At 43.2% G+C, this 27,146-nt stretch overlaps 1 protein-coding gene across 2 annotated transcripts in view; it reads left to right on the top strand.

Moving 5' to 3' along the window:
- The window catches only part of LOC139416366 (nucleolar protein 4-like), a 122,690-nt gene that overhangs the window by 47,526 nt on the left and 48,018 nt on the right, over window positions 1-27,146 (top strand). Inside the window, exon 4 of one of the 2 annotated variants that reach the window (XM_071164903.1) lies at window positions 5,579-5,688. In XM_071164903.1, coding sequence (XP_071021004.1) covers window positions 5,579-5,688 — 110 coding nt within the window. Of the gene's footprint in view, window positions 1-5,578; window positions 5,689-8,252; window positions 8,388-27,146 lie in introns of those variants that run through there. The other variant, XM_071164904.1, reaches the window with a different exon arrangement.

Below are 27,146 nucleotides of genomic sequence, written 5' to 3' on the forward strand. Positions count from 1 at the left end.
AATATCTTATGCTTCATGGAGTCGTGGCTGAACGACGACTATCAACATACAGCTGGCTGGTTATACGCTGCACCGGCAGGATAGAACAGTGGCATCTGGCAAGACAAAGGGCGGCAAACTATGTATTTTCTGGTTTCTGGTGCACGATATCTAAGGTTTCGAGCTTTGAAAAGCTGGTCATGGCTCACATCAACACCATTATCCCAGAAACCCTAGACCCACTCCAATTTGCATACTGCACCAACAGATCCACGGATGATGCAATCTCTATTGCACTCCACACTGCCTTTTCACAACTGGACAAAAGGAAAACTTATGTGACAATGCTATTCATTGACTACAGCTCAGTGTTCAACACCATAATGTCCTCAACGCTCATCACTAAGCTAAGGACCCTGGGACTAAACACCTCCCTCTGCAACTGGATCCTGGACTTCCTGACGGGCCGCCCCAGGTGGTAAGGGTAGGTAACAACACATCCGCCACCCTGATCCTCAACACGGGGGCTCCTCAGGGGTGCGTGCTCAGTCCCCTCCTGTACTCCCTGTTCACTCATGACTGCACGGCCAGGCACGACTCCAACACCATCATTAAGTTAACTGATGACACAAGGACAACAACGTCTCCCTCAATGTGATCAAGACAAAGGAGATGATTGTGGACTACAGGAAAATGAGGACCGAGCACGCCCACATTCTCATTGACAGGGCTGTAGTGGAGCAGGTTGAGAGCTTCAAGTTCCATGGCATCCACATCACCATCAAACTAACATGGTCAAAGCACACCAAGACAGTCGTGAAGAGAGCACGACAAAACATATTCCCCCTCAGGAGACTGAAAAGATTTGGTTAGCAGATGTTATTGCAAGTGTAGCGCAATGCTTATGCTTCTAGATCCTACAGTGCAGCAGTATCTAACAGGTAATATCTAAGAATTCCACAACAAAACCTAATATGTAACAAATTCCACAACAAAACCTAATACACCCAATCTAGTAAAGGAATGGGATAAGAATATATAACCCCTATCCACATCGATGGAACAGTAGTGGAGAGGGTAGCAAGTTTTAAGTTCCTCGGCATACACATCACAGACAAACTGAATTGGTCCACTCACACAGACAGCATCGTGAAGAAGGTGCAGCAGCGCCTCTTCAACCTCAGGAGGCTGAAGAAATTCGGCTTGTCACCAAAAGCACTCACAAACTTCTACAGATGCACAATCGAGAGCATCCTGGCGGGCTGTATCACCGCCTGGTATGGCAACTGCACCGCCCTCAACCGTAAGGCTCTCCAGAGGGTAGTGAGGTCTGCACAACGCATCACCGGGGGCAAACTACCTGCCCTCCAGGACACCTACACCACCCGATGTCACAGGAAGGCCATAAAGATCATCAAGGACATCAACCACCCGAGCCACTGCCTGTTCACCCCGCTATCATCCAGAAGGCGAGGTCAGTACAGGTGCATCAAAGCTGGGACCGAGAGACTGAGTGGCTGCTGCCAACACACTGACTCAACTCCAGCCACTTTAATAATGGGAATTGATGGGAAATGATGTAAATATATCACTAGCCACTTTAAACAATGCTACCTTATATAATGTTACTTACCCTACATTATTCATCTCATATGCATACGTATATACTGTACTCTATATCATCGACTGTATCCTTATGTAATACATGTATCACTAGCCACTTTAAACTATGCCACTTTGTTTACATACTCATCTCATTTGTACATACTGTACTCGATACCATCTACTGTATCTTGCCTATGCTGCTCTGTACCATCACTCATTCATATATCCTTATGTACATATTCTTTATCCCCTTACACTGTGTACGAGACAGTAGTTTTGGAATTGTTAGTTAGATTACTTGTTATTACTGCATTGTCGGAACTAGAAGCACAAGCATTTCGCTACACTCGCATTAACATCTGCTAACCATGTGTATGTGACAAATACATTTTTGATGATTTGATTTGATTTGATTTATAAGTATAACATATATAGAGGAGCAGTGACAGAGCGGCTAAGATGCAATAGATAGTAAAGAATAGATAGTGAAGGATACAGTACATTATATACGTATGAGATGAGTAATGCGAGATATGTAAGCATTCTTAAAGTGGCATTATTGAAGTGACTAGTGTTCCATTTATTAAAGTGGCCAATGATATCAAGTCTGTAGGTAGGCAGCTTCCTCTCCATGCTAGTGGTGGCTGTTTAACAATTGGATGGCCTTGAGATTGAAAAAACAGCTTCTATCTCTCTGTCCCAGTTTTGATGCACCTGTACTGATCTCACCTTCTGGATGGAAGCGGGGTGAACAGGCAATGGCTCGGGTGGTTATTGTCCTTGATTATCTTTTTTGCCTTCCTGTGACATTGGGTGTTGTAGGTGTCCTGGAGCGCAGGTAGTTTGCCCCCGAGCCGCAGACCGCACCACCCTCTGGAGAGCCTTGTGGTTGTGGGCGGTGTTGTTGCCGTACCAGGCGGTGATACAGCTCGACAGGATGCTCTCAATTATGCACCTGTAAAAGATAGTGAGGGTTTTCAGTGACAAGCCACATTTTTTCAGCCTCCTGAGGTTGAAGAGGCGCTCTTGCGCCTTCTTCACCACACTGTCCGTGTGCATGGGCCTTTTCAGTTTGTCGGTGATATGAACACAGAGGAACTTAAAACGTTCCACCTTCTCCACTGCTATCCTGTTGATGTGGATAGAGGGGGTGCTCCCTTTGCTGTTTCCTGAAGTCCACGATCATCTCTTTTGTTTTGCTGACATTGAATGAGAGGTTATTTTCCTGACACCACACTCCCAGGGCCCTCATCTCCTCCCTGTAGGCTGTCTCGTTGTCGTTGGTAATCAAGCCTACCCCTGTTGTATCGTCTGCAAACTTGATGATTTAGTTGGAGGCGTGCATGACCAGGCAGTCGTGGATGAACAAGGAGTACAGGAGGGGGCTGAGAGCACACCTTTGTGGGGCCCCAGAGTTGAGGATCAGCGGAGTGGAGATGTTGTTTCCTACCTTCACCACATGGAGGCAGCCCGTCAGGAAGTCCAGGACCCAGTTGCACAGGGCAGGGTCGAGACCACGGGTCTCAAGCTTAATGATGAGTTTGGAGGGTACTATGGTGGTGAATGCTGAGCTGTAGTCAATAAACAGCATTCTTACATAGGTATTCCTCTTGTCCAGATGGGATAGGGCAGTGTGCAGTGTGATGGCGATTGGATCGTCTGTGGACCTATTGGGGCGGTAAGCAAATTGAAGTGAGTTTAGGGTGACAGGTAGGGTGGAGGTGATATGATCCTTGACTAGTCTCTCAAAGCACTTCATGGTGACAGAAGTGAGTGCTACGGGGCGATAGTTATTTAGTTAATTTACCTTAGCTTTCTTGGGAACAGGAACAATGATGGCCATCTTGAAGCATGTGGGGACAGTAGACTGGGATAGGAATTGATTGAATATGTCCGTAAACACACGAGCCAGCTGGTCTGCACATGCTCTGAAGACGCAGCTAGGGATGCCGTCTGGGCCAGCAGTCTTGCGAGGGTTTTACTCACGTCGGCCACGGCGAAGGATAGCCCACAGTCTTTGGTAGCAGGCCGCGTCGGTGGCACTGTATTGTCCTCAAAGCGTGCAAATTTGTCTGGAAGCAAGACGTCGATGCCCGCAACGGGGCTGAATTTCTTTTTGTAATCCATGATTGTCTGTAGACCCTGCCACATATGTCTCGTGTTTGAGCCATTGAATTGCGACTCCACTTTGTCTTTATGCTGACACTTTGCTTGTTTGATTGCCTTGCGGAGGGAATAACAACACTGTTTGTATACAGTTATGTTTCCAGTCGCCTTGCCATGATTGAATGCGATGGTACATTCTTTCAACTTTGCGCGAATGCTGCCATCAATCCACAGGTTCTGGTTAGGGAAGGTTTTAATAGTCACAGTGGGTACAACATCTCCTATACACTTACTTATAAACTCGCTCACTGAGTCAGCGTATACGTCAATGTTATTATCTGAGGCTACCCAGAACATATCCCAGTCCACGTCATTGAAGCAATCTTGAAGCATGGAATCCGATTGGTCAGACCAGTGTTGGATAGACCTGAGCACGGGCGCTTCCTGTTTTAGTTTCTGCCTATAGTAGGGGACCAACAAGATGGAGTCATGGTCAGATTTGCTGAAAGGAAGGTGGTGGAGGGCCTTGTATGCATCGCGGAAGTTAGAGTAGCAGTGGTCGAGCATGTTACTCGCTCGTGTACAACAATCGATATGCTGATAGAATTTAGGTAGCCTTGTTCTCAAATGAGCTTTGTTAAAATCCCCAGCTACAATAAATGCAGCCTCAGGATATATGGTTTTTAGTTTGCATAATGTCCAGTGAAGTTCCTTGATGGCTGCCTTGGTATCCTCTTGCGGGCGGATATACATGCTGTGACGATAACCGAGGAGAGTTCTCTTGGGAGATAATACAGTCGGCATTTGATTTTGATGAATTCTAGGTGAACAAAAGGTCTTGAGTTCCTGTATGTTATTACAATTACACCATGAGTTGTTAATCATGAAACATACATCCCGCCCTTCTTCTTACCAGAGAGATGTTATTCCTGTCGGTGCGATGCACTGAGAATTCCGTTGGCTGTATGGACTCCGACAGCATGTCCTCAGCTAGCCATGTTTCCGTGAAACAGAGTTTGCTACAAACCCAGATATCTCTGTACCGGAGCACCAAGTCTAGGTCCAAGAGGCTCCTAAACAGCTTCTACCCCCAAGCCATAAGACTCCTGAACAGCTAATCAAATGGCTACCCAGACCATTTGCATTGCCCCCCACCCTGTTCTACTGCTGCTGCTACTCTCTGCAGTACACTCAGCTGCGTTGACTTTTCACAAAGATACTCTTGTTTTTGTGAGAATTCGTCAAAAAATAAAAGAAATGTCACATTATTATCATGTCATGTCTCATAAATCAATATTTATCTTACCTCTATTGTTTTATGTTTTATGTCCTATGTTTCATGTCCTTTGGATTCGAGACGAAAGATGATGATTTCAGTGGGAAAGTCGGTACTACGACACTGAGGACAGTATGTATAGGGTGTCCAATCAAAAACCAATGGTTCAAATAAAGAAAATTGTACAGCATCGTGTCAGTTTGGCTGGATGCTGTGCGAGAATTAACTACCTGACGGGTTTAGGGATGATTCTGTTGGGACTACCCTGGCTTCGGAGAGCATGTCTGCAATATGGGAGTTAGCCATATTTCCTTATGTGATACATTAAAAAAAGAGTATTTGAAAGAGAACTCAAGGTCATTTTTTCGTAACCCTGGTCCGCAAGAGCCACTCTCTGAGGACGGGAGAGTTGCGTCTCACCTCATTCGCCACTCGACCTGTTTGTCTCCGACAGACATTGTGTGATTGGTTCTTCGTAGTGATCGTGCCCTCCATCGAGTCCCCATATGTATACGTCTCACTCACATTATCAGAGAACCAGGGTTATGAAAGTAATGTTGAGTTATGGGAGATTGAGAGTCATAATACTTTGTGTGTGTTTAATCTTCACAGAGAATGACAGACCGACATCACTGGTGCCGGATCTCATCGACTACAACATGCCGCTCACCACCACTTATCTGAAGCAGATGAAGCTTCAGTACATGAGTACAAATGAGCAGGTAAGAGCCTGTACATTATGTTGTCCAGAATAGGTGAGGGTTGGATGGAAGTGGCCGTCTTCACAGTCCTTTCTATCAGGCTCTCTGTGTGCCACACACTACCCCCCCTCCCTCGACAGCCCCCTATCTTCCATCCCCAATGCCATGTTGGCTATCTGTATAAGAGCATAGACAGAATCATTCAGGACTGCCAATCAAACACAAATAGGAAAGTGCGTGTGTGTGCGTGTGTGCGTGTGTGCGTGTGTGCGTGTGTGTGTGTGTGTGTGTGTGTGTGTGTGTGTGTGTGTGTGTGTGTGTGTGTGTGACTGGTATGATAACCAAGGAGGGAATGGGGTTCAGCTCATTCCAATTAACAAAGCCTCAAAGCGTCAGTCTAATTAACTGAGGTGTGAGAAAAGTTTGTCATGAATCTTTTCCTGGAGGCAGAACTAAGCAATTTCCATTTGATGGGCCAGCTGCAATGTCAAAATTGTCAATATCGTTAGGGTTAGGCATTAGGGTTAGCAGTGTGGTTAAGATTAGGGTTAGGCCTGTACCAACTAGTGACCACTCTATAGAGCTGCTGTGGCTTTTAGCTGGAGATTTTCAGCAGAGACTGAATTGAGGAACAATGACTCAACCTTAAAAAAAGGGTGCACAGGGCAGGTAGGGCTTGGATTGGGTGGTTGAGGGGCGGACGCAGGAGAGAGAGAGAGAGAGAGAGAGAGAGAGAGAACTACCCCATCAGGACACGCATGTCCAGCCCAATTCAATAAAGGAGGAAATTACCAAGCATCCTTCCTGTCTGTAGACACTGGGCGGTGGCTCTGCCCGCACCATGATGGGAGGGGAAGAGAGGAGGGGGAGGTGTGACAATGGGGAGAGAATTAAAGAGGGGTGGTTCATTATCCATTATGGGCCCTTTTCCCATTTATTCTGTCTTCTCTTGAGAAAACTCATTTATTTCTTTGAGGTGGGAGGTGGCAGGGGAGACATAAAGGTGGGGGTAGGTAGGCTATAATTACTAGAGGGCTAAAGGAAGACACCACATAAGATACCAGTTAAAGTAAAGACTAGCTTATAGTTTTATGATGCAGACAATTACACTGATGGACGTGACTATCCTCAATATTAAAGATGATCCACCCCCTAAAAATTGTTTTTATAAAAAAAGACTAGTTTATAAAATGAGGAGTAACACGATAATGATGATGAATAAAAAGCAGTCCATTTATAAGATCAAACAGGTGTCATTTGCATATTGAAAAAGACAGGCACACATATGGTCAATGTAGATCTTCTCTTTCTAACCAATATGAGTTTTATAGAGGGGAGAACGCTGCTCAGAATCAATGTATTGTCTTGGTCACTATAGCGACAGGGATTGAAGATGCACCAGGTGCTGACCTTTTTTATTTATCCTGTATTTAACCAGGCAAGTCAGTTAAGAACAAATTCTTATTTACAACGACGGCCTAGGAACAGTGGGTTAACTGCCTGGTTCAGGGGCAGAACAACAGATTTTTACCTTGTCAGCTCGGGGATTTGATCTAGCAACCTTTCGGCTACTGGCCCAACGCTCTAACCACTGCCTGCCGACCTATGGACCATTTCAAAGGACTACACTCATCAATATTTACTGTTTGTGTTACTGGTTCACGTATTATAACAGTTACCACATTGGATCCAGACAAATCTCTTGCTCTTCGTGGTGAAATGGTGTTTTGTTTAGACATACACTTTCCACGTTTCGCCTGTAGGTGGCAGAAGTTCCCTATAAATCTGTCTCAGAGAGCGTAAATGCAGTTTATTGACACACAAAGCATCTGTTGACTCCCTGTAAACGGACTCACGTGGATAGGGTATAAATCTTTTTAAAAGTTAGACTTTTTTTTAGACCTTTGTACTCCATTACTAAAAAATCCTTTCGAATGAAAGATGACTATTGTGTGGTCAAATCTTGAGGCATAGACGTTTCTTTAATAAATGCCTCCTTTGTGTGCACTGTATGCTACTCTAGGCTATTGATACTTTGTGGATCGCTCACTTATTTGTGAACAGATTTTGTTATTTTGAAATATCAATTACAAATTTCTGTGAGAATGCTTAATTCAAAAGCAAGTTAAATCATCAAGCCTATTTATTATAACCCTGTATCAGTATTTAGAGATTGTGAAAGATTTCCAAAGGTTTAACTAGTTATTCCATTTATGATTGTTTTTTTATATACTGCCCAAAGACTGCCGGACTAACAGGCCTACTCTTTGGCTAAGTAAATTATTAATCCACGTTTACATTTTAATTGTACTTTCCTGTCAACGAAAAAGTGAGAGTGAAAAGATAGCATAAAAAGTCCGGTATGGGCATTTGTAGAGAAAGAAAGCAATGTTCTGGGAATTAACAAATGGAAGAGGGGAGATGGGAAAGGCAGAGGGACGGTAGTAAAGCCTGTCTAAAGAAGCCAATGACAATTGAAATGGATTAAGTCAACCCACTGTATAGCAGTCCATCATTTGCACAAAGTGTGACGTCAGTTATCGCCGCCACGCCTCCGTCTTTGGGGCTGGTTGCCAGTGCGAGTCTCGGAGGGTCCTGTACTTGCTCCCATAGCAGGACATTGTCTTTAGAATTAGAAGCGAATAAAGAGACCGGCAAGGGGGAGGCAATTATAGAGGGGTTTGACACTCACACTTGAAAATTCACCATCAGAAGTGAAGGTAAGCATTTCTTTCACATGATATGGTTGTGTTGTTATTTTCATCTGCTGAGCTGTGCGCTATGTAAAAGCTATTTTCGCCAGCTGTGGGAAGCAATGTTGTGGCAATTACACCTCCACTTTTCTCTGTATTCTTACGCAAATATATAATAATTTCAAAACAATTAATAGCTGATAAAAATGCTTCATACATTTAGTTTTCTATAATAGCCTTAGGCCTTATAGCCTTTCGATAAGCCCTAGGCTATATTTTCTATCAATGCATGTATTATAGCGAATAGTGTGCTGTAGAAGTGAACAATCTATTCGATTCTCTCACAACTTAACATGTAGTATAATAGCCTACCATTCAAATATAATATAAATATCAAACATTTATTCCAAGAAGGTACTGCATCTGACATCTAACATCGCACATACATGTGTTATTAGCCATCCTTGTTATCCAATTAAACAATATGCGCTGATGTATTTGATTAATTAACATAATAGCATTTTATAAATTGTCCTAGTGATAATTCATCATGTTCTTTAGATGTTCGCTATGCAGCAACAGCATACTGTTAAAAGTGCATATTTACGTATAGTGTGTATCGTCGCAGGCCATTCTGTATGTCACATTGTTCTCTGTGGGATGCAAAATGACCAAGCAGTACAATTCTCTACAGTACAATCCAGCACCGCACCGCACACATCCCGCATCGCGCAGTACAATCCCGCACCGCAAAATACAATCGCGTGTCCATCTGCATTAATACAGTAATCACTTCAGAATAATACTGTACAGCAATTTGCTTTGTATATTATATCTTCCTAGTTACCAGGCCGCTGAAAAATTTGCAAGCCCGGGCAGGATACATTGTAGCTATTATAATTTCACCCTGAGAGATTTGAAATAATGTGACATATAGAAGTTCAATTTCGAGGTTCAATGTTACTATGGTAACACTTTCCCTGGACGGTTCCCCCTGATGGCCAGCGAGCCGTTACCCCAAAAGACCTAGCTAGCTACTTTAAAAAAAGGCTAAACATTCAAACGTTAATACCTGTCAGCTTTTGTATTTATATCTGGGGTACGTTTGCAAGCTCTTTCAACATTATTATCGCTTCAAGGTAGCCGAGCCACGGTATTTACGGTAAGTGAATGGAGGTAACGTTAGGGAGGAGCGTTAGCTTGCCAACATTTGACAGTTAGCCTAACGTTTTGCATCTCTGATAAATTAGCTTGCTGGGTAGCTAAATAGATAGCTAGCTATCTGTCTGTCTTATAAGTGGATACTTTGAGATACTGATGAAACGGCATGTTCCCTCAGTCCTCAGCACTATGTTCCCTCAGCCCTCTACTTGTCCACTGAACCAATTTCAGTCAAGAATCAGAATCACCTTTATTCGCCAAATAGATTTGCATACAGTAATTTACTTTGTGAAATGGTGCTTCTATAATAAACAGGATATACAGTCAGACAATAAACAGAAAATAATGACAACAAATATGGAAGCAGAATGTACACAATTCAAATACAGTAATGTATAGTATGTACGCTATGAACACACTCTAAAAACTACGGCAATGTGCAGCTCTATAAGCACAAATGCTTATTTTAAGGCAGAAAGGGCTGAGTATTTCATCATTTTCCACATGAATAAGTAAGTAATATATGGGACCTACTGAATTATGTTCAATCACTATGACCTTGAACTTTTGTCAATATACCAATGACCTGAATAGCATTTTCTGAGAAAATAAATAGTATCTCAGCACCTACTATATATACGCACTAACACTCACACAAAACCCACACACCTTCACATGCAATACGCAAGCACACACATAACACACACAAGCACACACATGCATACCAACAACACAAACACACGCACGCACATACACACACACTTTTACACTAATCATATGCTGCTGCTACTCTTTTCTTTACTTATTATTATATATCCTGATGCTTAGTCACTTTACCCTGCTTTCATGTGCATATCTACCTCAAATACCTCATACCCCTGCACATTGATCTGGTACTGGTACTCCCTGTATATACAGTGCCTTCGGGAAGTATTCAGACCCCTTAACTTTTTCCACATTTTGTTATGTTACATACATACATTATTCTAAAATGGATTAAATACAAATAAAAAACTCAGCAATTTACACACAATACCCCTTAATGGCAAAGCGAAAACAGGTTTTTATAAATGTTTGCAAATTTATAAACAATTAAATATCAAAATACCTTATAAGTATTCAGACACTTTGCGATGAGACTTGAAATTGAGCTCAGGTGTATCCTGTTTCCATTGATCATCCTTGATGTTTCTACAACTTGATTGGAGTCCACCTGTGGTATATTCAATTGATTGGACATGATTTGGAAAGGCACACACCTGTCTATATAAGGTCCCACAGTTGACGGTGCATGTCAGAGCAAAAACCAAGCCATGAGGTCGAAGGAATTGTCCGTAGAGCTGCGAGACAGGATTGTGTCGAGGCACAGATCTCGGGAAGGATACCAAAAAATGTCTGCAGCTTAGAAGGTCCCCAAGAACACAGTGGCCTCCATAACCTTCCAGAAGGACAACCATCTCTGCAGTACTCCACCAATCAGGCCTTTATGGTAGAGTGGCAAGACGGAAGCCACTCCTCAGTAAAAGGCACATGACAGCCCACTCTGAGTTTGCCAAAAGGCACCCAAAGACTCTCAGACCATGAGAAACAAGATTCTCTGGTCTGATGAAACCTAGATTGAACTTTGGCCTGAACGGCCAGTCTGGAGGAATCCTGGAACCATCCCTAGGGTGAAGTATGGTGGTGGCAGCATCATGATGTGGGGATGTTTTTCAGTGGCAGGGACTGGGAGGCTAGTTAGGATTGAGGCAAAGATGAACAGAGCAAAGTACAGAGAGATTCTTGATGAAAACCTGCTCCAGAGCGCTCAGGACCTCAGGCTGGGGTAATGGTTTTTTATTTGATGTATTTCTCCTTTATTTAATCAGGCAGGCTAGTTGAGAACAAGTTCTCATTTGCAACTGCGACCTGGCCAAGATAAAGCATAGCAGTTCGACACATACAACAACACAGAGTTACACATGGAATAAACAAAACATACAGTCAATAATACAGTAGAAAAAAATAAAGTAGAAAAAAAGTCTATATACAGTGAGTTTAAATGAGGTAAGATAAGGGAGTTAAGGCAATAAATAGGCCATGGTGGCGAAGTAATTACAATATAGCAATTAAACACCTGAATGGTAGAAGTGCAGAAGATGAATGTGCAGGTAGAGATACTGGGGTGCAAAGGAGCAAGATAAATAAATAAATACAGTATGGGGATGAGGTAGTTTAATGGGCTGTTTACAGATGGGCTATGTACAGGTGCAGTGATCTGTGAGCTGCTCTGACAGCTAGTGCTTAAAGTTAGTGAGGGAGATATGAGTCTCCTGCTTCAGTGATTTTTGCAGTTCGTTCCAGTCATTGGCAGCAGAGAACTGGAAGGAAAAGCGGCCAAAGGATGATTTGGCTTTGGGGGTGACCAGTGAGATATACCTGTTGGAGCGCGTGCTACGAGTAGGTGCTGCTATGGTGACCAGTGAGCTGAGATAAGGCAGGGCTTTACCTAGCAGAGACTTGTAGATGACCTGGAGCCAGTGGGTTTGGCGACGAGAGTGAAGCGAGGGCCAGCCAACGAGAGTGTACAGATCGCAGTGGTGGGTAGTATATGGGGCTTTGGTGACAAAACGGATGGAACTGTGATAGACTGCATCCAATTTGTTGAGTAGAGTGTTGGAGGCTATTTTATAAATGACATCGCCGAAGTCGAGGATCGGTAGGATGGTCAGTTTTACGAGGGTATGTTTGGCAGCATGAGTGAAGGATCCTTTGTTGCGAAATAGGAAGCCGATTCTAGATGTAATTTTGGATTGGAGATGCTTAATGTGAGTCTGGAAGGAGAGTTTACAGTCTAGCCAGACACCTAAGTATTTGTAGTTATCCACATATTCTAAGTCAGAGCCGTCCAGAGTAGTGATGCTGGATGAGCGGGCAGGTGCGGGCAGTGATCGGTTGAAGAGCATGCATTTAGTTTTACTTGCATTTAAGAGCAGTTGGAGGCCACGGAAGGAGTGTTGTATGGCATTGAAGCTCGTCTGGAGGTTAGTTAACAGTGTCCAACGAAGGGCCAGAAGTATACAGAATGGTGTCGTCTGCGTAGAGGTGGATCAGAGAATCACCAGCAGCAAGAGCGACATCATTGATGTATACAGAGAAGAGAGTCGGCCAGAGAATTGAACCGTGGCACCCCCATAGAGACTGCCAGAAGTCCGGACAACAGGTCCTCCGATTTGACACACTGAACTCTATCAGAGAAGTAGTTGGTAAACCAGGCAAGGCAATCATTTGATTAACCAAGGCTGTTGAGTCTGCCAATAAGAATGTGGTGATTGACAGAGTCGAAAGCCTTGTCCAGGTCGATGAATACGGCTGCACAGTAATGTCTCTTATCGATGGCGGTTATGATATCATTTAGGACCTTGAGTGTGGCTGAGGTGCACCCATGACCAGCTCTGAAACCAGATTGCATAGCGGAGAAGGTACGGTGGGATTCGAAATGGTCGGTAATCTGTTTGTTAACTTGGCATTCGAAGACCTTAGAAAGGCAGGGTAGGATAGATATAGGTCTGTAGCAGTTTGTGTCTAGAGTGTCTCCCCCTTTGAAGAGGGGGATGACCGCTGCAACTGTCCAATCTTTGGGAATCTTTGGGAATCTCAGACGATACGAAAGAGAGGTTGAACAGGCTAGTGATAGGGGTTGCAACAATTTCGGCAGATCATTTTAGAAAGAGAGGGTCCAGATTGTCTAGCCCGGCTGATTTGTAGGGATTTATCTGTGATGACAGTGTTTCCTAGCCTCAGTGCAGTAGGCAGCTGGGAGGAGGTGTTCTTATTCTCCATGGACTTTACAGTGTCCCAGAACGTTTTTGAGTTTGTGCTACAGGATGCAAATTTCTGCTTTAAAAAGTGAGCCTTAGCTTTCCTAACTGCCTGTGTATATTGGTTCCTAACTTCCCTGAAAAGTTGGTTCACCTTCCAACAGCACAAAGCCAAGACATCGCAGGAGTGGCTTTGGGACAAGTCTCTGAATGTCCTTGAGTGGCCCAGCCAGAGCCCGGACTTGAATCCGATCGAGCATCTCTGGAGAGACCTGAAAATAGCTGTGCAGCGACGCTCCCCATCCAACTTGACAGAGCTTAAGAGGATCTTCAGAGAAGAATAGGAGAAACTCCTCAAATACAGGTGTGCCAAGCTTGTAGCGTCATACCCAAGAAAACTTTATGCTCTAATCGCTGCCGAAGGTGCAAAGTACTGAGTAAAGGGTCTGAATACTTATGTAAAATGTAATATTTAATTTTGACATTTTTTATAAATTAGCAAAAATGTCTTAAACACTGTTTTTGCTTTGTCATCTTGGGGTATTGTGTGTAGGTTGATGAGGACATAAAAAAATAAAAAATAAACATTTTAGAATAAGGCTGTAACATAAAATGTGGAAAAGGTCAAGGGGTCTGAATACTTTCCCGAAGGCACTGTAGCTCCATTCTTGTGTATTTTATTCCTTTTGTGTTAATATTTTAACTCTACATCTTTGGGAAGAGCTCTTAGGCAAGTATTTCACTGTTAAGTATACACCCGTTGTATTCGGCGCTGACAAATACAATCTGATTTGATCTACTCAAGTAATTTGTATAATTGTATAATATGTACAATTATATGGCCTAGGACCCACTGAAGTATTGAATCATTGGTGACAGGTGACCGGGGCTGAGGGAACATGGGGTTGAGGGAACTGAGGGCTTGGGGTACTGAGGGAACATAAGGTTGAGGGAACTTACTGTAGGGCTGAGGGAACATGGGGCTGAGAGAACTGAGGGCTTGGGGTACTGAGGGAACATAAGGTTGAGGGAACATACTGTAGGGCTGAGGGAACATGGGGCTGAGAGAACTGAGGGCTTGGGGTACTGAGGGAACATAAGGTTGAGGGAACTTACTGTAGGGCTGAGGGAACATACACATAGTCCCAACATCAGAAGTTAACTTTAGTTAGTAGGAAACCCACAACTGCAAGTGCTTGTGAAGTTGCTCACTGAAGTTGTTTAAATTGTGTTAAAAGGCTGTAACTTCACAATACTCCTGTGCACATTATATTTTCGACTCCCTTATGCCCATGCCAAGGAATATTATAATGCATTTAATATCTTTGGCCCAGACACGCCACCAACTCGTTGAAGGCACGCCCTGTCATCCCACTTCTAACACCAAGTAGCCCAAGGGTCACACAAATCTGTGAAGTTTTTGCTTCCCAATTTCTACACCAAAATGTTGATAAGTCTACAAGTCGAAGGCTATGGTTGCTACTGTACTGTCAAATAATATGCACAACAGTTGTATCTTACCACTACAGTCGGCAGTCCACTGCTTTCCCAATCAGAACCATGGCAACAGAGTATTTTCTGCTGTCAAATGGTGTTTCTATAGGATGGAGTTGGCAGAAATCATTTGAGGGAAGACAACATAACTTTTCTGGCTGAATCCTAAAGGAACTGCAGCTGGTTTCCAGTAGACTAAGGGTTAAGGGCTTTAAAACCGCCTTTAGCATCCCCTGCCTTCGGCCAGCGCCTCACAAGGATAAAGCCTTGCAACAAAAAACAAAAAAATCTTGACCCCTGTAAGTCAGTAAGTCAGCCAGTTGGAGGGGTAGACTGCCTGCATAGTCCTTCCCTTGAGTCAAGCTCCAGAACTGCGGCAGTGGGTGTTTCCCTCTCTCCCCACTCCTTCGTTGCCTCTCCCTAATATTTCTCCATTTCATCTGTCGCTTACCTCTCTGTTGTGATGGTATAGCCTATTGTTTTGTGATTCCCCAAGAGTACCTCTATGAAAGTTGGACATGCTCATTTGGAAATATGTTCTTTTAGGGAAGATGATAAGGATGAAAAACTGAGACTTATGCAGTGTTTATGTACCTGGCTGACTATGGAGGATGGTGGAAGCACTGTGTTTTGGTACCACATCATAGGCCCCACTGTAGTATCCTGATTTATCCCAGTTGGTTTCCTCTCAGGGCAGACAGTGCAGTGTGTGCAGTTCTCGAGAGGAAGATGTGAGGTGACAGAGGATCGAACCCCAGGCTCCCTGTTGCCCCTGGCTCTCCACAGCTGCTCTCTCTGTGCTCAACCAGTGCTGTCTGCCGCGGGATGTGTGTAAGGCTTCGCTAACGGTGCTGCTGATGCAAGGCTCTGCTTTACTTACCATTTTACTAAATCACTAACATGCACCTCACTCAGTTTGGCTCAGTTATAGGCTACATCCTTGGTAGTAGGCTATAGCCTAGCCTAACCAGAAGCAAGCACAGTCTGCTTTTCACCTGGAGTGAAATACTCCTGCCTCTTTACGCAGGATTGGTTCCAGAAGGGAAAGGGGTTAATCCTCATACTCGTGGTAGATTTGTGCCTGACTGGATTGAACAGGAATAGGAGTGTTGGACAATACAGTAATCTCTCCAGGTATTTGTTAGAAATCGGGGTCCTCATCACATGGGTTTTTATCACAGCTGTAGATAAACATATGACTCAGGGTTTTCTGAATCATTTGTACAAAACTACACAGGGACACAATGCTCAAATAGCCTTTGTGGCTTAAAATCACCCATGTTGGTTTTGTTTACATTTGTTAACTATATTGACCGTTCTTCGTTCTCCTGTCAGTTGAAGCCAACATTTACAAAATAAATAGGTTAACTCATCCTCAACTAGTACTCACATTGAAATGATTGGAAACCAGACTGCCATAGGGCTCACCAGCTTGTAGTCCTAAAACCTGCAAATAAGTTAACTCTGGTTTGTTCAGCCATTCCTTTGGGGGAAATGAATGAGGAAAGAATAGGGTTTTTGGACAAACTTAGAAAATAAGGTCTGAGGTTGACACAGGCTTAGGAGATCTTATACATTTTATTCTATGGGATAATATCAGTCAGTTAACATGACCTTTATGAATTATGAAACCTTTATTGTGCTTTATGTGCTTTTTTAAAATGACATAAATGCTTCAAAATTCACGAAAAGTGACGTTAGCTGATGAAGATGATCTCATAGAACAAAACGTGTCAGATCTCCTAAGCCTGTGTTTACCACATACCTTATTTCCGGCGTTTAACCAAAAACTCCATTCATTTGCCCATAGGCTTTGTCCAACGAATCATGGCGTAGTTAGTGCCGACAAAAAGAGGCCATTACTATTGCTCTCTATTGACAAGGTGGATAAAGATAAAGCACATGGGGTTGTAGAGGTCATTGAAAGTGTGACTTTTCTCCACTTCTCATGTGAAATCTCTAAAGCTGCTTCTCCCTCTCTGATCCGTCCTCTGGAGGGGTGGTCAGATAGGCTTAGTATATTGACTGAGGTTACCAAGGGCACTGCTTAATTAAATTGGAATGTGCATTGCCTTGGTCTGCACTGCAGTGTACATGTATTCTGTAGAATAGAACAGTGGTCCTCAAACTTTTTGGTGCCGCGGTACTCTTTTGTGACAGCAAATTCAGAACACAACTCAAGGAAAACATTTTATATTTTTTTTCTTGAAAAAGCATGCAATAAGTTTCACTATGACTTCGACAGTCCATGGCTTGACAAACCAAGTCGCAGGCCCTCGGTAGGAACATTTTAAGAGCCCGCCTCTAGGCATTGGAGAGAAAGACGGGCATATTTCAAGCTAATTTCCTGCAATTCTACAGATTTCGTCATGGGGCAGAGAGATTATTTGTTGTTGATGCAGCTTATAAGGCTAATATCCTGCAATTCTTCACATTTTGCCATGAGGCAGAGAGAAAACATAGCCGTTTTAAAGTTTAAATTATTGTGCATTTATGTAAAAATAAAAAAACTATACAAGAAGTATTGAGTTGAAAAATTTATAATTGGTGGAGGACTGCAGGGGATACCAATGCCCCTGTGAGCATCCCAGGCCCATGATGTTGCCCAGGGTTAAAAACATAAATTGTAGATTCATAATATTACATTGTATTGTATTACACCCTCTAAATTTATTCCACGGATCCCTTGTCCAAAATTAGCTTATTCTGTTGTTGTTAGTAATATTCATAATACATTTTTTTTGAAATAAAAATACTTTGAGAACCCCTTGAATAGGCTACCAGGGTAATCATGCCATGCCATGGTAATGTCATGTTGGTTTAAGCATGTTCTTTTTATTTTATTTTTATCTTGATTTACTGTTGACAATTTTGACTGGTAACTAAGGCACTTAAACTAATTCCGAGAGTACTCGCTGAGAGAGAAGAGTAGTTGTCACCCTTTCCTTTGTGGAAGAGTGTGTTCATATCCCTGTGTTTGAGAGGATGTCAGGTTCCTGAAAGCACCCACCACAACCGAACCCATCACATTCAGTAAACCTTGGTTTGTGGAAGGAGATCAGGGGATTTCCTCCACTGTAATGAAGTCGCGCATTCATGTATTTGAGAAGGCAAAGTATAAATATGTATGACCGTGATTTTCAGACTGAGAAACATATCTGAATTCACTACACCGGCCGTCTGTTCCTATCAGCATCAAATGAAGCCTGTCGGCTTCTCCGAGGTAGAGCTGAAGCCTTGTTGTGGGGACTGTCAGCTAGTCAGACGGTGCTCATCAAGATGAACTGTTGACGTTTTGTGTTGTGATGTGTTGCTTTTAACTCCTTCAACCGGAACACTTACAGAATGACAAACTAGCTCCGTGTGGGGAAATCTCTAGGACTTGGATATTTGTTTCTCATTGTGGGTTATTGAAAAGACTTGTGTCTCCCTGTGGCTGTCTTGTCTGTCAGTTATGTTTAGCACCATATTAATAGCAAAGACTTTTGCCTCTGTTTTTTGTTGTTCAGACATGGTTAACTGAAGGATCTGCCAATCTGAAGTCACAGGGACCAAATTGGCTTTTGTCACAGTACTAGGGCTGGCACAATTACTGTATAACCTTGTAACCCCGGGGTTCTCAATTTTTTCACGCAGGTCCCCCTTCCAGCTTTGAGGAACGTCCCGCCCCAATTTCCTGCAATTCTACACATTTTGTCATAGGGTGCAGAGAAAATGTTGCCGTTTTAAAGCACATTTTCTTGCAATTCTATACATTTTACAATGCCTAATGTGTATTCATGTGATATTTGATTGACTCAACAAAATCTATGGACTAAAAAAACCTAGCTACATTTTTTTTTGCTGTTATGGGCTATTTTATCTGGAAATCTGATGATGCACTACCCAATTTCAAAATGGCATCTTATTACAACTTTCAAGAGTTGAAAGACTGAGTTCCTTTAAAAAGGTTTGGGAACCACTGGTGTAACCGACAGTTATGGATGAAGACCGTCATAAAAATAAAATAACCTTTGTATTATTTATTTATATTTTTGGGCGAACCAACACCTGACTGAAGACGGGGTAGCTGGGCATTCATGCAGAGTCCATTTCTGCTGTACTTTTGTATACTTTTTAGCCAGTAGTTCTGAAAGTAGTGCTCCTGAGCCAAAAGGGGTCCCCGAAAATTGCGTGCTACGTATGTGCCGATATGTGCATCACGTCATTGCTCTCTCGCTTTGCTGTGTGTGCATCTTGCTAGCTGTCACTCAAATGGCGAGGGGCTGAAGCTCATTGGCTAGAACTCAAATTGCCAGGGGCTGGCCCCCGTGGGGGAAAATGTAGGGAAAATGGCACAGCACAGGTGCCAAAAAACACAGTAATTCTGCTCATAGATTATGCATGTATGAACTACACAGTGACACATCCAGCCCAAAGTGGGAGGTTTAAAAAATAATTAGTAGTCGCCAAAGTTCCAGAGGATGCCTTTAACAACATGATACATCTTTGTTACCCCTTGCTGAAACAAGCAAGGTGTTGTAGCAAATAATGAATAGAATGGACTTGGATCTCTAACCCTGGCAATTACTGGTAAACTCATGGGTGCACTCACAATGGCTGCCAGGTATTGTGATGCAATAATTTCCATGGTAATGTAGAATGTTCATTCAAATGATGTTAACTGATGTTGCTCATGCAATGGAATGTATTTTTTGTAATGTCAGTTGAGTTGAATCAACAAATCACAGCGCATATTGATGGGTACACTTCCTGCTTTTACTTCCTGCTTTTACTTCCTGCTTTGCTCCTATGTGTACACTCGCAATGGCCGCCAGTCCACCAATTACGTCTTCATTGACTTCAATGGGGACGCCCATCCTATTCATTCTATTTCTATGGCAGCACATGCGGTCAGGAGCGGAGGAAAGGAGAAAATGTCAGTCAAAAAACGTTATTCCAACGATTATGATGGAGACTGCGGTCTTTGGCTGGCCAATTACCGTCATTCAAAATTCCCGACCATCACAGCCAATGCTACACCAATGCTTTGAGCTAGCTAGAGGGAGCCTGACCAAGCACAAGGTTACAGGTTGTGTTCACTATGATTCAGGAAGTCCCCTGCACACAAGCTCAGTCTCTTGATGGGGATAGCATTTTTGGTTGGCATTTCATCAGGAGTACGATCTGGTGTCTCAGAGAACTAAATTAGCTCTGTAGTGAGCTCCTCGTAGCTTATAACCAGACATGAACAGTCATGTGGAGCTACAGCAAAGCAGAGAGGAGATGGACAACTAGCCCCTAAGTCCCTATCTCCATCCATGGTTAATTTAGGAAAGGCCACCGGAGGACAACAACACAACGGGATGCATGAGTTTTCTTTCGATGCGATGTGATTGGAATGAAGCCAAATCTGGCTTCCCTTGACACTTTTGGACCATTCACAGTTGAGCTAACTCAGTTTAGCTCAATGCTGATGGGCTATTATTATATTTTTATTTTTTATCAAGGGAGACCAAATGCTCGCTGGCTTCCCTTGTATTCAATGCTACGGGCGGCAACAATGTCATACTCTTTTGGACCAGACAGCATCAGATAGACGGCCTACACAACGCTGTTTCACTCGCTCGGATGCTTTCTCCGGTGAGATACATTCAGCCTCTTGCGAATTGACGAAAAATTATAAAACACAGACAGACAAAAGACACATTATTTTGTATTTTTATATGGTACAGTTTTAGGTGAACCCTGACTTCCTGTGGCATCCATTCATACACGCCACTGGTTCAGGCAGATACTAATTGGAGCGCTCACTATTAGTAAACGTTTCTAGTATATTTTGTAGTATCTTTGTCTTGTTATAGCACATGATGCACTTCATGTAGGCCTGAGTTAGGGACCCCCAAAAAACATGTTTCTGGGTATAAGCCTATCACCAGAAACATGGTTTCATTGGTCCGTAGCTACATCATTTTCCTTCTCTATTTAGCATCAGGGGCTCGCTCGGGCACCATATCAGCAATGTACTGTAATTAATAGGCTCGGAGGCATGACATTTATGGATTTGCTTTCCTCTTGGTCATCTTGTTTCTTGCTTGCATCTTGTTTCTTGCAATCTGCTTCATATACCCATGTGTCTGTCTGTCGTTTTGTCTGTCGGTCGCTGGCTGTACATTGTGCAACTAGAGGAGCATCCTCTCTGTCTATGGCCTTGCGGTCAGAAATTATGGGACACCGTTCCAACGTCAGATTCCGCTGAGATTCTGAAACACAAGTCGCGGATCGTTCCGACGCCCTGTAGTCTTTTGCCTTTTTTTTTTACCCCTCACGTTCTCTGTTGTCAGACAGCACTGGATAGAGTAACATGCAGTGGCAGTGTAATTGACTGCAGAGATATAGTTTCAGAAGCAGTTTCCCCCCTCCTCAGCCCCAGCCCAATCTCACAGTGTGACTACCAGCCCTGCTCTGTTAGCTGTGTGACAGCTGAACTCAACAGGCACAGAAATAGCTTCTCACCAGGCTCGGTGGCTGATCAATTAAGGTCCGTTGGAATCACTGATTATTGTTCATCCTGTCTTCATAGTAATAGAATACTTTTTATTTGCCCTTTGGCGGACAGGCCTAGTGGTTTAATATCGTGCAACAGACATTGATATTCATCTGTCTGTGTCCATTACCTTGGCTATTCCAATCCTGATCCACTTTTTAGCTATCTTCAGTTTGCATCATTTTTGTCTTTCTGCCCCTGTTACACTGTAGGTGCATACAAACGTCTGCTATCTGTGTGTAGTGAATGGGTGTGTGCGTTTTTGAGTGTGTGCATGTGTGTTCATGTGTCAGTGGTGGTATTTTCCTCTCCTCGCGGCTGGTTTTCCGTGCGATCAATACTCTGCAGTGGAGGCTTGTAGTCTGCACTTTGTTAATCCTCCCAGGTCTGCCTGGGACTGTGTGTGTGTGTGTGTGTGTGTGTGTGTGTGTGTGTGTGTGTGTGTGTGTGTGTGTGTGTGTGTGTGTGTGTGTGTGTGTGTGTGTGTGTGTGTGTGTGTGTGTGTGTGTGTGTGTGTGTGTGTGTGTGTGTGTGTGTGTGTGTGTGGATTTACATTACTCCCCAGCCAACAAACGCCACACACTTATCAATATCCTCACCTCTGTTCAGAAATGATACACTCTTCCTGCTGCTTCCCCAACGTCCTCATTGATTTCTAAGAAAAAGGGGGTTGCCTGTTAAGTTAGCTAACATTCTCTCTTTTGTTAAAAATAGGTCCGTGACGCTTCTAGAATTTTGGATGATGGTATTGGCCAGCCAAATGAGGGTGGTCACTGCTCATTTTCTCCGCTCCTGAGCGCATGTGCCGCCATATAAATAAAATGGGTGTCCCCATTCAAGTCAATTATAGTATAATGGATGGTGTGTACCCATAGGAGCAAAGCAGGAAGTGTACCCATCAATATGTGTTGTGATTTGTTGATTCAACTCGCCTGACATTACAAAAAATACATTCCATTGCATGAGCCACATCAGTTAACATAATTTGAATAAACATTCTACATTCCAGCAAGGAGCAACAAAGTTCCATCACGTTAAGAGTCCATGTTACCGCAGAAACGGACTCAACCGCACAAATGCCCCGCTGTCCAGTCTTCAGTCAGCTGTTCGTTGATGGTTATGACAGTTATTTTATTTACATGGCGGTCTTCATCCATAACCGTCATTTACACGATTATACGGTAATTGTGCCAGCCCTAGTTAAAAAGTTATTTTTTATTTTGGAACTTTATTGGATTTATTGCTGTTGACATGAATGTGTAGCTCCATGTTCATTAGGAGATGTTAGAAAGAAAACACCACAATTTGCACGGAAGCCTGTTGTGTCTGATTCAGTCTTGTCACATGGCCCCAGGCCTCTCTAATTTGGTCAATCACATCAGTTGGTTGAACTGGGATTTATCCTGCTGAACATGTCTGTGTTACATTGCCTGGAGTCTGAATCCTCCTTGTATTTTAGCCTTCATCTCCAGCAGTCGTACTGTACGTAATTTCTCTCCTCTTCAAATTGCTCAGAACAAGAATTGTTCAGAATCAACTTCATTTCCAAGGCTACTGTTCCTGATCAGTTTCCATGGCAGCCAATAAACATGCTCTCCCTTCCTCCCTATTTATAGAGAGAATGCATTGCTGCTACTGCTCCTGTTGAAATACCAGCATCCATGCAGCATGCATCCATGTGATTGGAGGAGAAGAGGAGAGGAGGAGGAGGTGTAGGAAAAGTGCAGGATAGGGAGGGGGCAGGTGGAAGAACACCAATTTCATCAGGGAGGGTGTGTTGCTCACCTGCCTGCTCCACACTTTAACAAAGAGAACAATAGACAGAGTCTAGAGAGCTGGCTGGATATGAGAGCAGAGCAGACAGGTCTGCTTGCTAACTGCATTAGCTTGAAAACTACTTTCTCAGTTCCGGCCTCTGTGATAAAAGCACTTCAAATGGGGGAATTTTGCGTCGTCTACTTTCTTTACATTGGAGTGTGGTGGGGCTAGGACTAATTGTCTTGGTAAATACATACTGCTTTCTGCTGTTGAATTAGAAATAAATGGGATGGAATTTAAAACCTTGGTACAGACAAGCCTGTGCTTTAGAATATGTTTTTTTGTGTGACTTTGAATGACTTTTTTGAATGACTTTCCTTAGGTAGAGTGACAGTATGCAAAGCATACATCAATCATTGAACTTACTGCACACGGTCCTGTATTTAATGTGGAGCTTAGCAAGATGCCATATCAAAGCAGTGTTTTCATAGAGCTGGCCCTCCTCCATTCTGCTGTGCTTGACACAACTTCATATCCGCAGTCCACTTGCCTGTGATATGGAAGAATGCACATTGGAAGCTTTTTACTCTTCCACCGTGTTAAAAATAGAAATGGAAGCACTCCCAGTTAATCATTTTTAAATATACGTTTTTTCTCCTATCTCCTTGCACTGTCATTTAAACAGACTCATTTTGCTAGGCCCTTCGGTGGAGGCAGTGGCAAACTGTACCATGATTTAGAAGAAATTCAGAGGGCACCACGACCAATGGTAGCCTACATGATTTTGTAGTTCATTCAGCTCCTTCAGCTTTGCGACAACTGCTGATGTCAAACAGGCTTTATAAAATAAATCAGGTTTATTGATTGATTGATTGATTGATTGAAACAGAATGTGCTTGGAGCAAAGTAAGATGGATCTCCATCTCAACGCCCCAGTCATTTACGAAGCTGGTTAAACCGAGTCACTCATTCACACAATGTGAAGTGTTAGGTTGGATCTTAATTAGCCTAGGCTTAGATCTTTAAACATAGGCTTTTTGATGTTGTGCAGGGAAGGGAGTGGTGCTGTTGTTTTTCATTCAAGCCCAAAGAGATCACACCCGGGCTGTGATTTATCAGGGAGGGATATCTCTCTTCTTTCATCTGCATGTAGATGAGATGAGAGCGTTAGCGAGGGATCATTGATAAAGAAAAAATCTACATGAATAAAAGGAAGGGCAGCAGCCAGGATTGAGCCGTGGGGATAAAATGAATGCAGACAGATGGAGTAATACTGTAGGTAGATAGAAAATAAACCGTTGTTATGCACTGGATTCTCTCCCCGACCGACACACAATGACGGACCAGTTTGTGTGGTTTTATATGATTGTAATTGAAATGGAGTTAAGACGCAGATTAAATGAAGGTCGTTTAGGATCCCTCACTTGTTAATTCATGTGCTAACGATATTGGCCAATGTGTTATAGATGTTATACTTAGATCTTCAAGTCTATTTTCTCGTCAAGGCCTGTACTGACTGCCAACCAGTTAATCCACAACGAAGCCTAGCTTTATGTGCTCGTAAGCCTGTTGAGCTCAGACGTGTGTGTAAACCTAACTCATTGTAACTGTGGAAGAAGAAGACATAAGCCTATAGTGAGACCGTGATGATGTCAGCTAACAAATACTTGCAGCCTCCAGTGTGAGTGAGTGCTATAGGTAGCTGAGAATCCAGCTGGCAGCATCAGAATGCTGATTATGTACTCCTCTGATCTGCTTGACCTCAATAGGACATACTGCCCCTGACCCCTCCCACTCTCAGTGAATGATGACCCAGTGACCCCTCTATCTCCTCTCCACTGCCTAAGGACATTTGTTCTTTAGGTCCAGTGTGACAGCAGTCACAATCTAATGACAGTCTTCTTCTACAGTTTCTTCGTATGGGCCACCGGTTCTGTACTTAGATCCTGTCCCTTGTCTTGATGCCTTCAACTGTGCCATGTTGTAGGGCTGCACTTGAGTTGCCTTAACAGTGGACCAGTTAGTTAGGTAGCCTGTATCTCTCTGTGCACAGCAACGGATCAATAGGTCAATTTGCAAGTGAAGCAAGTTAACAAATAGCGGAGGTGCATAAAGATGGCAGCAGCCATGCACTAATCACAAATTCCGTTTCGGCGTATTGTACATTGCTCTTCGTTACTATTTTGTTTGGTATGGGCATTAGCACAGTATATTTGATCCCAAATGTAGGATTCAAGACGGCTGCAATTTTGAAAAAAAGAAAGAGTACATTGTGTTGATTTATTGACATATAGAACCATGTCGCGCGCCGTAGTTTAAAAACTCTGGATAGTGCTAAAACAATTATGGCATATCTGAATTCTGCCATCTTTATGCACGTTCGCCATTGGAGTGCGTGCTGGGCAGCCAGCATGGGGACAGATGGTGACTGGCAGGTTCTGTGGGCTATGTATGCGGGGGCGGGGTGGGGGCTCAAAACCAGCGGGGGACACACAGCCCAAACAGTGTGTGAAAAAACGGTTTCATCACTGCCCTTCTTCCAAAATCAGTACAGGTTAGTTTTAGTCTGTTTCACCTTTAGTCCTTTCCCCTAAAGTTGCTCAATCAGAAAAAAAAGTATCTGATTAGGCTAGAAGTGGTAGTAGGCTAAATGGCCTGTGTGTGCGGGTGTGTATGTGTGATATAGTCCTATGACGTGTGCATGTTGTGTGTGTGTGAGACTGTAAGCCAGGGTTCCCCAACTGGCAGCCCGTGGGTGGTTTTATTTATTTATTTATAAACAAGGTTAGAAATGATGTTTTAGTCAAATGTTATATCTGTTTGAGGTAATTGCCATCCATTTGCAGTCTACAAATGATTTGTAATTATGTTCTGGCCCCCTGACTATCCTGCTGTAGGCTAAGTGCATGTGTGCGCTCATAAGTGTGTGGAACCAAGGGGGTTAGCAAGTGATAAAGAGCAGTGCAATGGATGGGTCTGAGGTTTGAGCTAAAGGCTGTGTCTTGTCAGTCTAGCTGTTGTGTTGCCTGAAAGGCAGCTAGCTTGCTGCAGCACTCTGGACCTCATTACTGGGAGTGGCGGCTCTCAGATCCTCCTCGCTCTTTGCTGCAGCCGGCGGAGCCACACTGACACAAGCAGGCATAAAATGAACACCCACCAAATGCGGGTAGATTTATGTATTGGCGGGTAATAATGTCTATTTCACCAGCCACGTTGGTGGGTGGTCAATTTGCAGGGCTCTACAGTGCAAGCATTACATTTGCTAATAAAAATAGTCAAGTAAGTCAAGTATGAGCACATGGTAGGGTTAGATAAATGCTGCAGTAGCTGTTTTCAAAGTATTTCTGATGTTTTATTTCATAGCTGCTAATTGCACAAAGAAATACGAATCCTATACCATATCCAACCTTGCGCAGCAACACTGCCAGGAAGGAGAGCTGTGTGCAATGAAGTTAAGTGCTGATATTGATTCATTTTTGGAGGCGCTGCGCACAGGCCTAAAAGTTGGTCTAATTTACTCGAAAGTCTACAAAGTCAGACTTTGTCCTTGTGTTTCTTGGCTATTTAAATTGTTTTATTCATAAGCTTGGTTGTTTTTCCACGTTAGTTTGAGCCTGCTGCTTCAACTGAAAGCGAAGAGATACCCTAACCTAGTCAGAACTCACATTTCACACACACACACACACACCTTAACAGGACTCGAGTGGCCATGTTACCACGGTAACCTCCCACCCTTAAAGGGGCAAGCTGAACATTTTGTTGCTGATATTTTGGTTAAAAGACTCAGGTCGCAAAAAATGAAATGAAATTGAGCAACATACCACATTACTTCTTACTAATATTAAAATACTAAAATATTTTTTCTGGCAAAAAAAATCTGAGTGGCGGGTAGATAAAAAACTAAAACAAATCTATTGTACCTGCCACAGTGGCTGGTGGACCAAAAGGTTGGACACAAGTCAAACAAACACATGTGGAATGAATGTTGAATGAATGTAGAATCAGCTCCGAAATGGAAATGAAGACAGGTGCCTCAATCCTTATGGG

This window comes from Oncorhynchus clarkii, chromosome 9 (assembly GCF_045791955.1).
Source record: "Oncorhynchus clarkii lewisi isolate Uvic-CL-2024 chromosome 9, UVic_Ocla_1.0, whole genome shotgun sequence".
In the NCBI taxonomy this organism is placed as follows: Eukaryota; Metazoa; Chordata; class Actinopteri; order Salmoniformes; family Salmonidae; genus Oncorhynchus; species Oncorhynchus clarkii.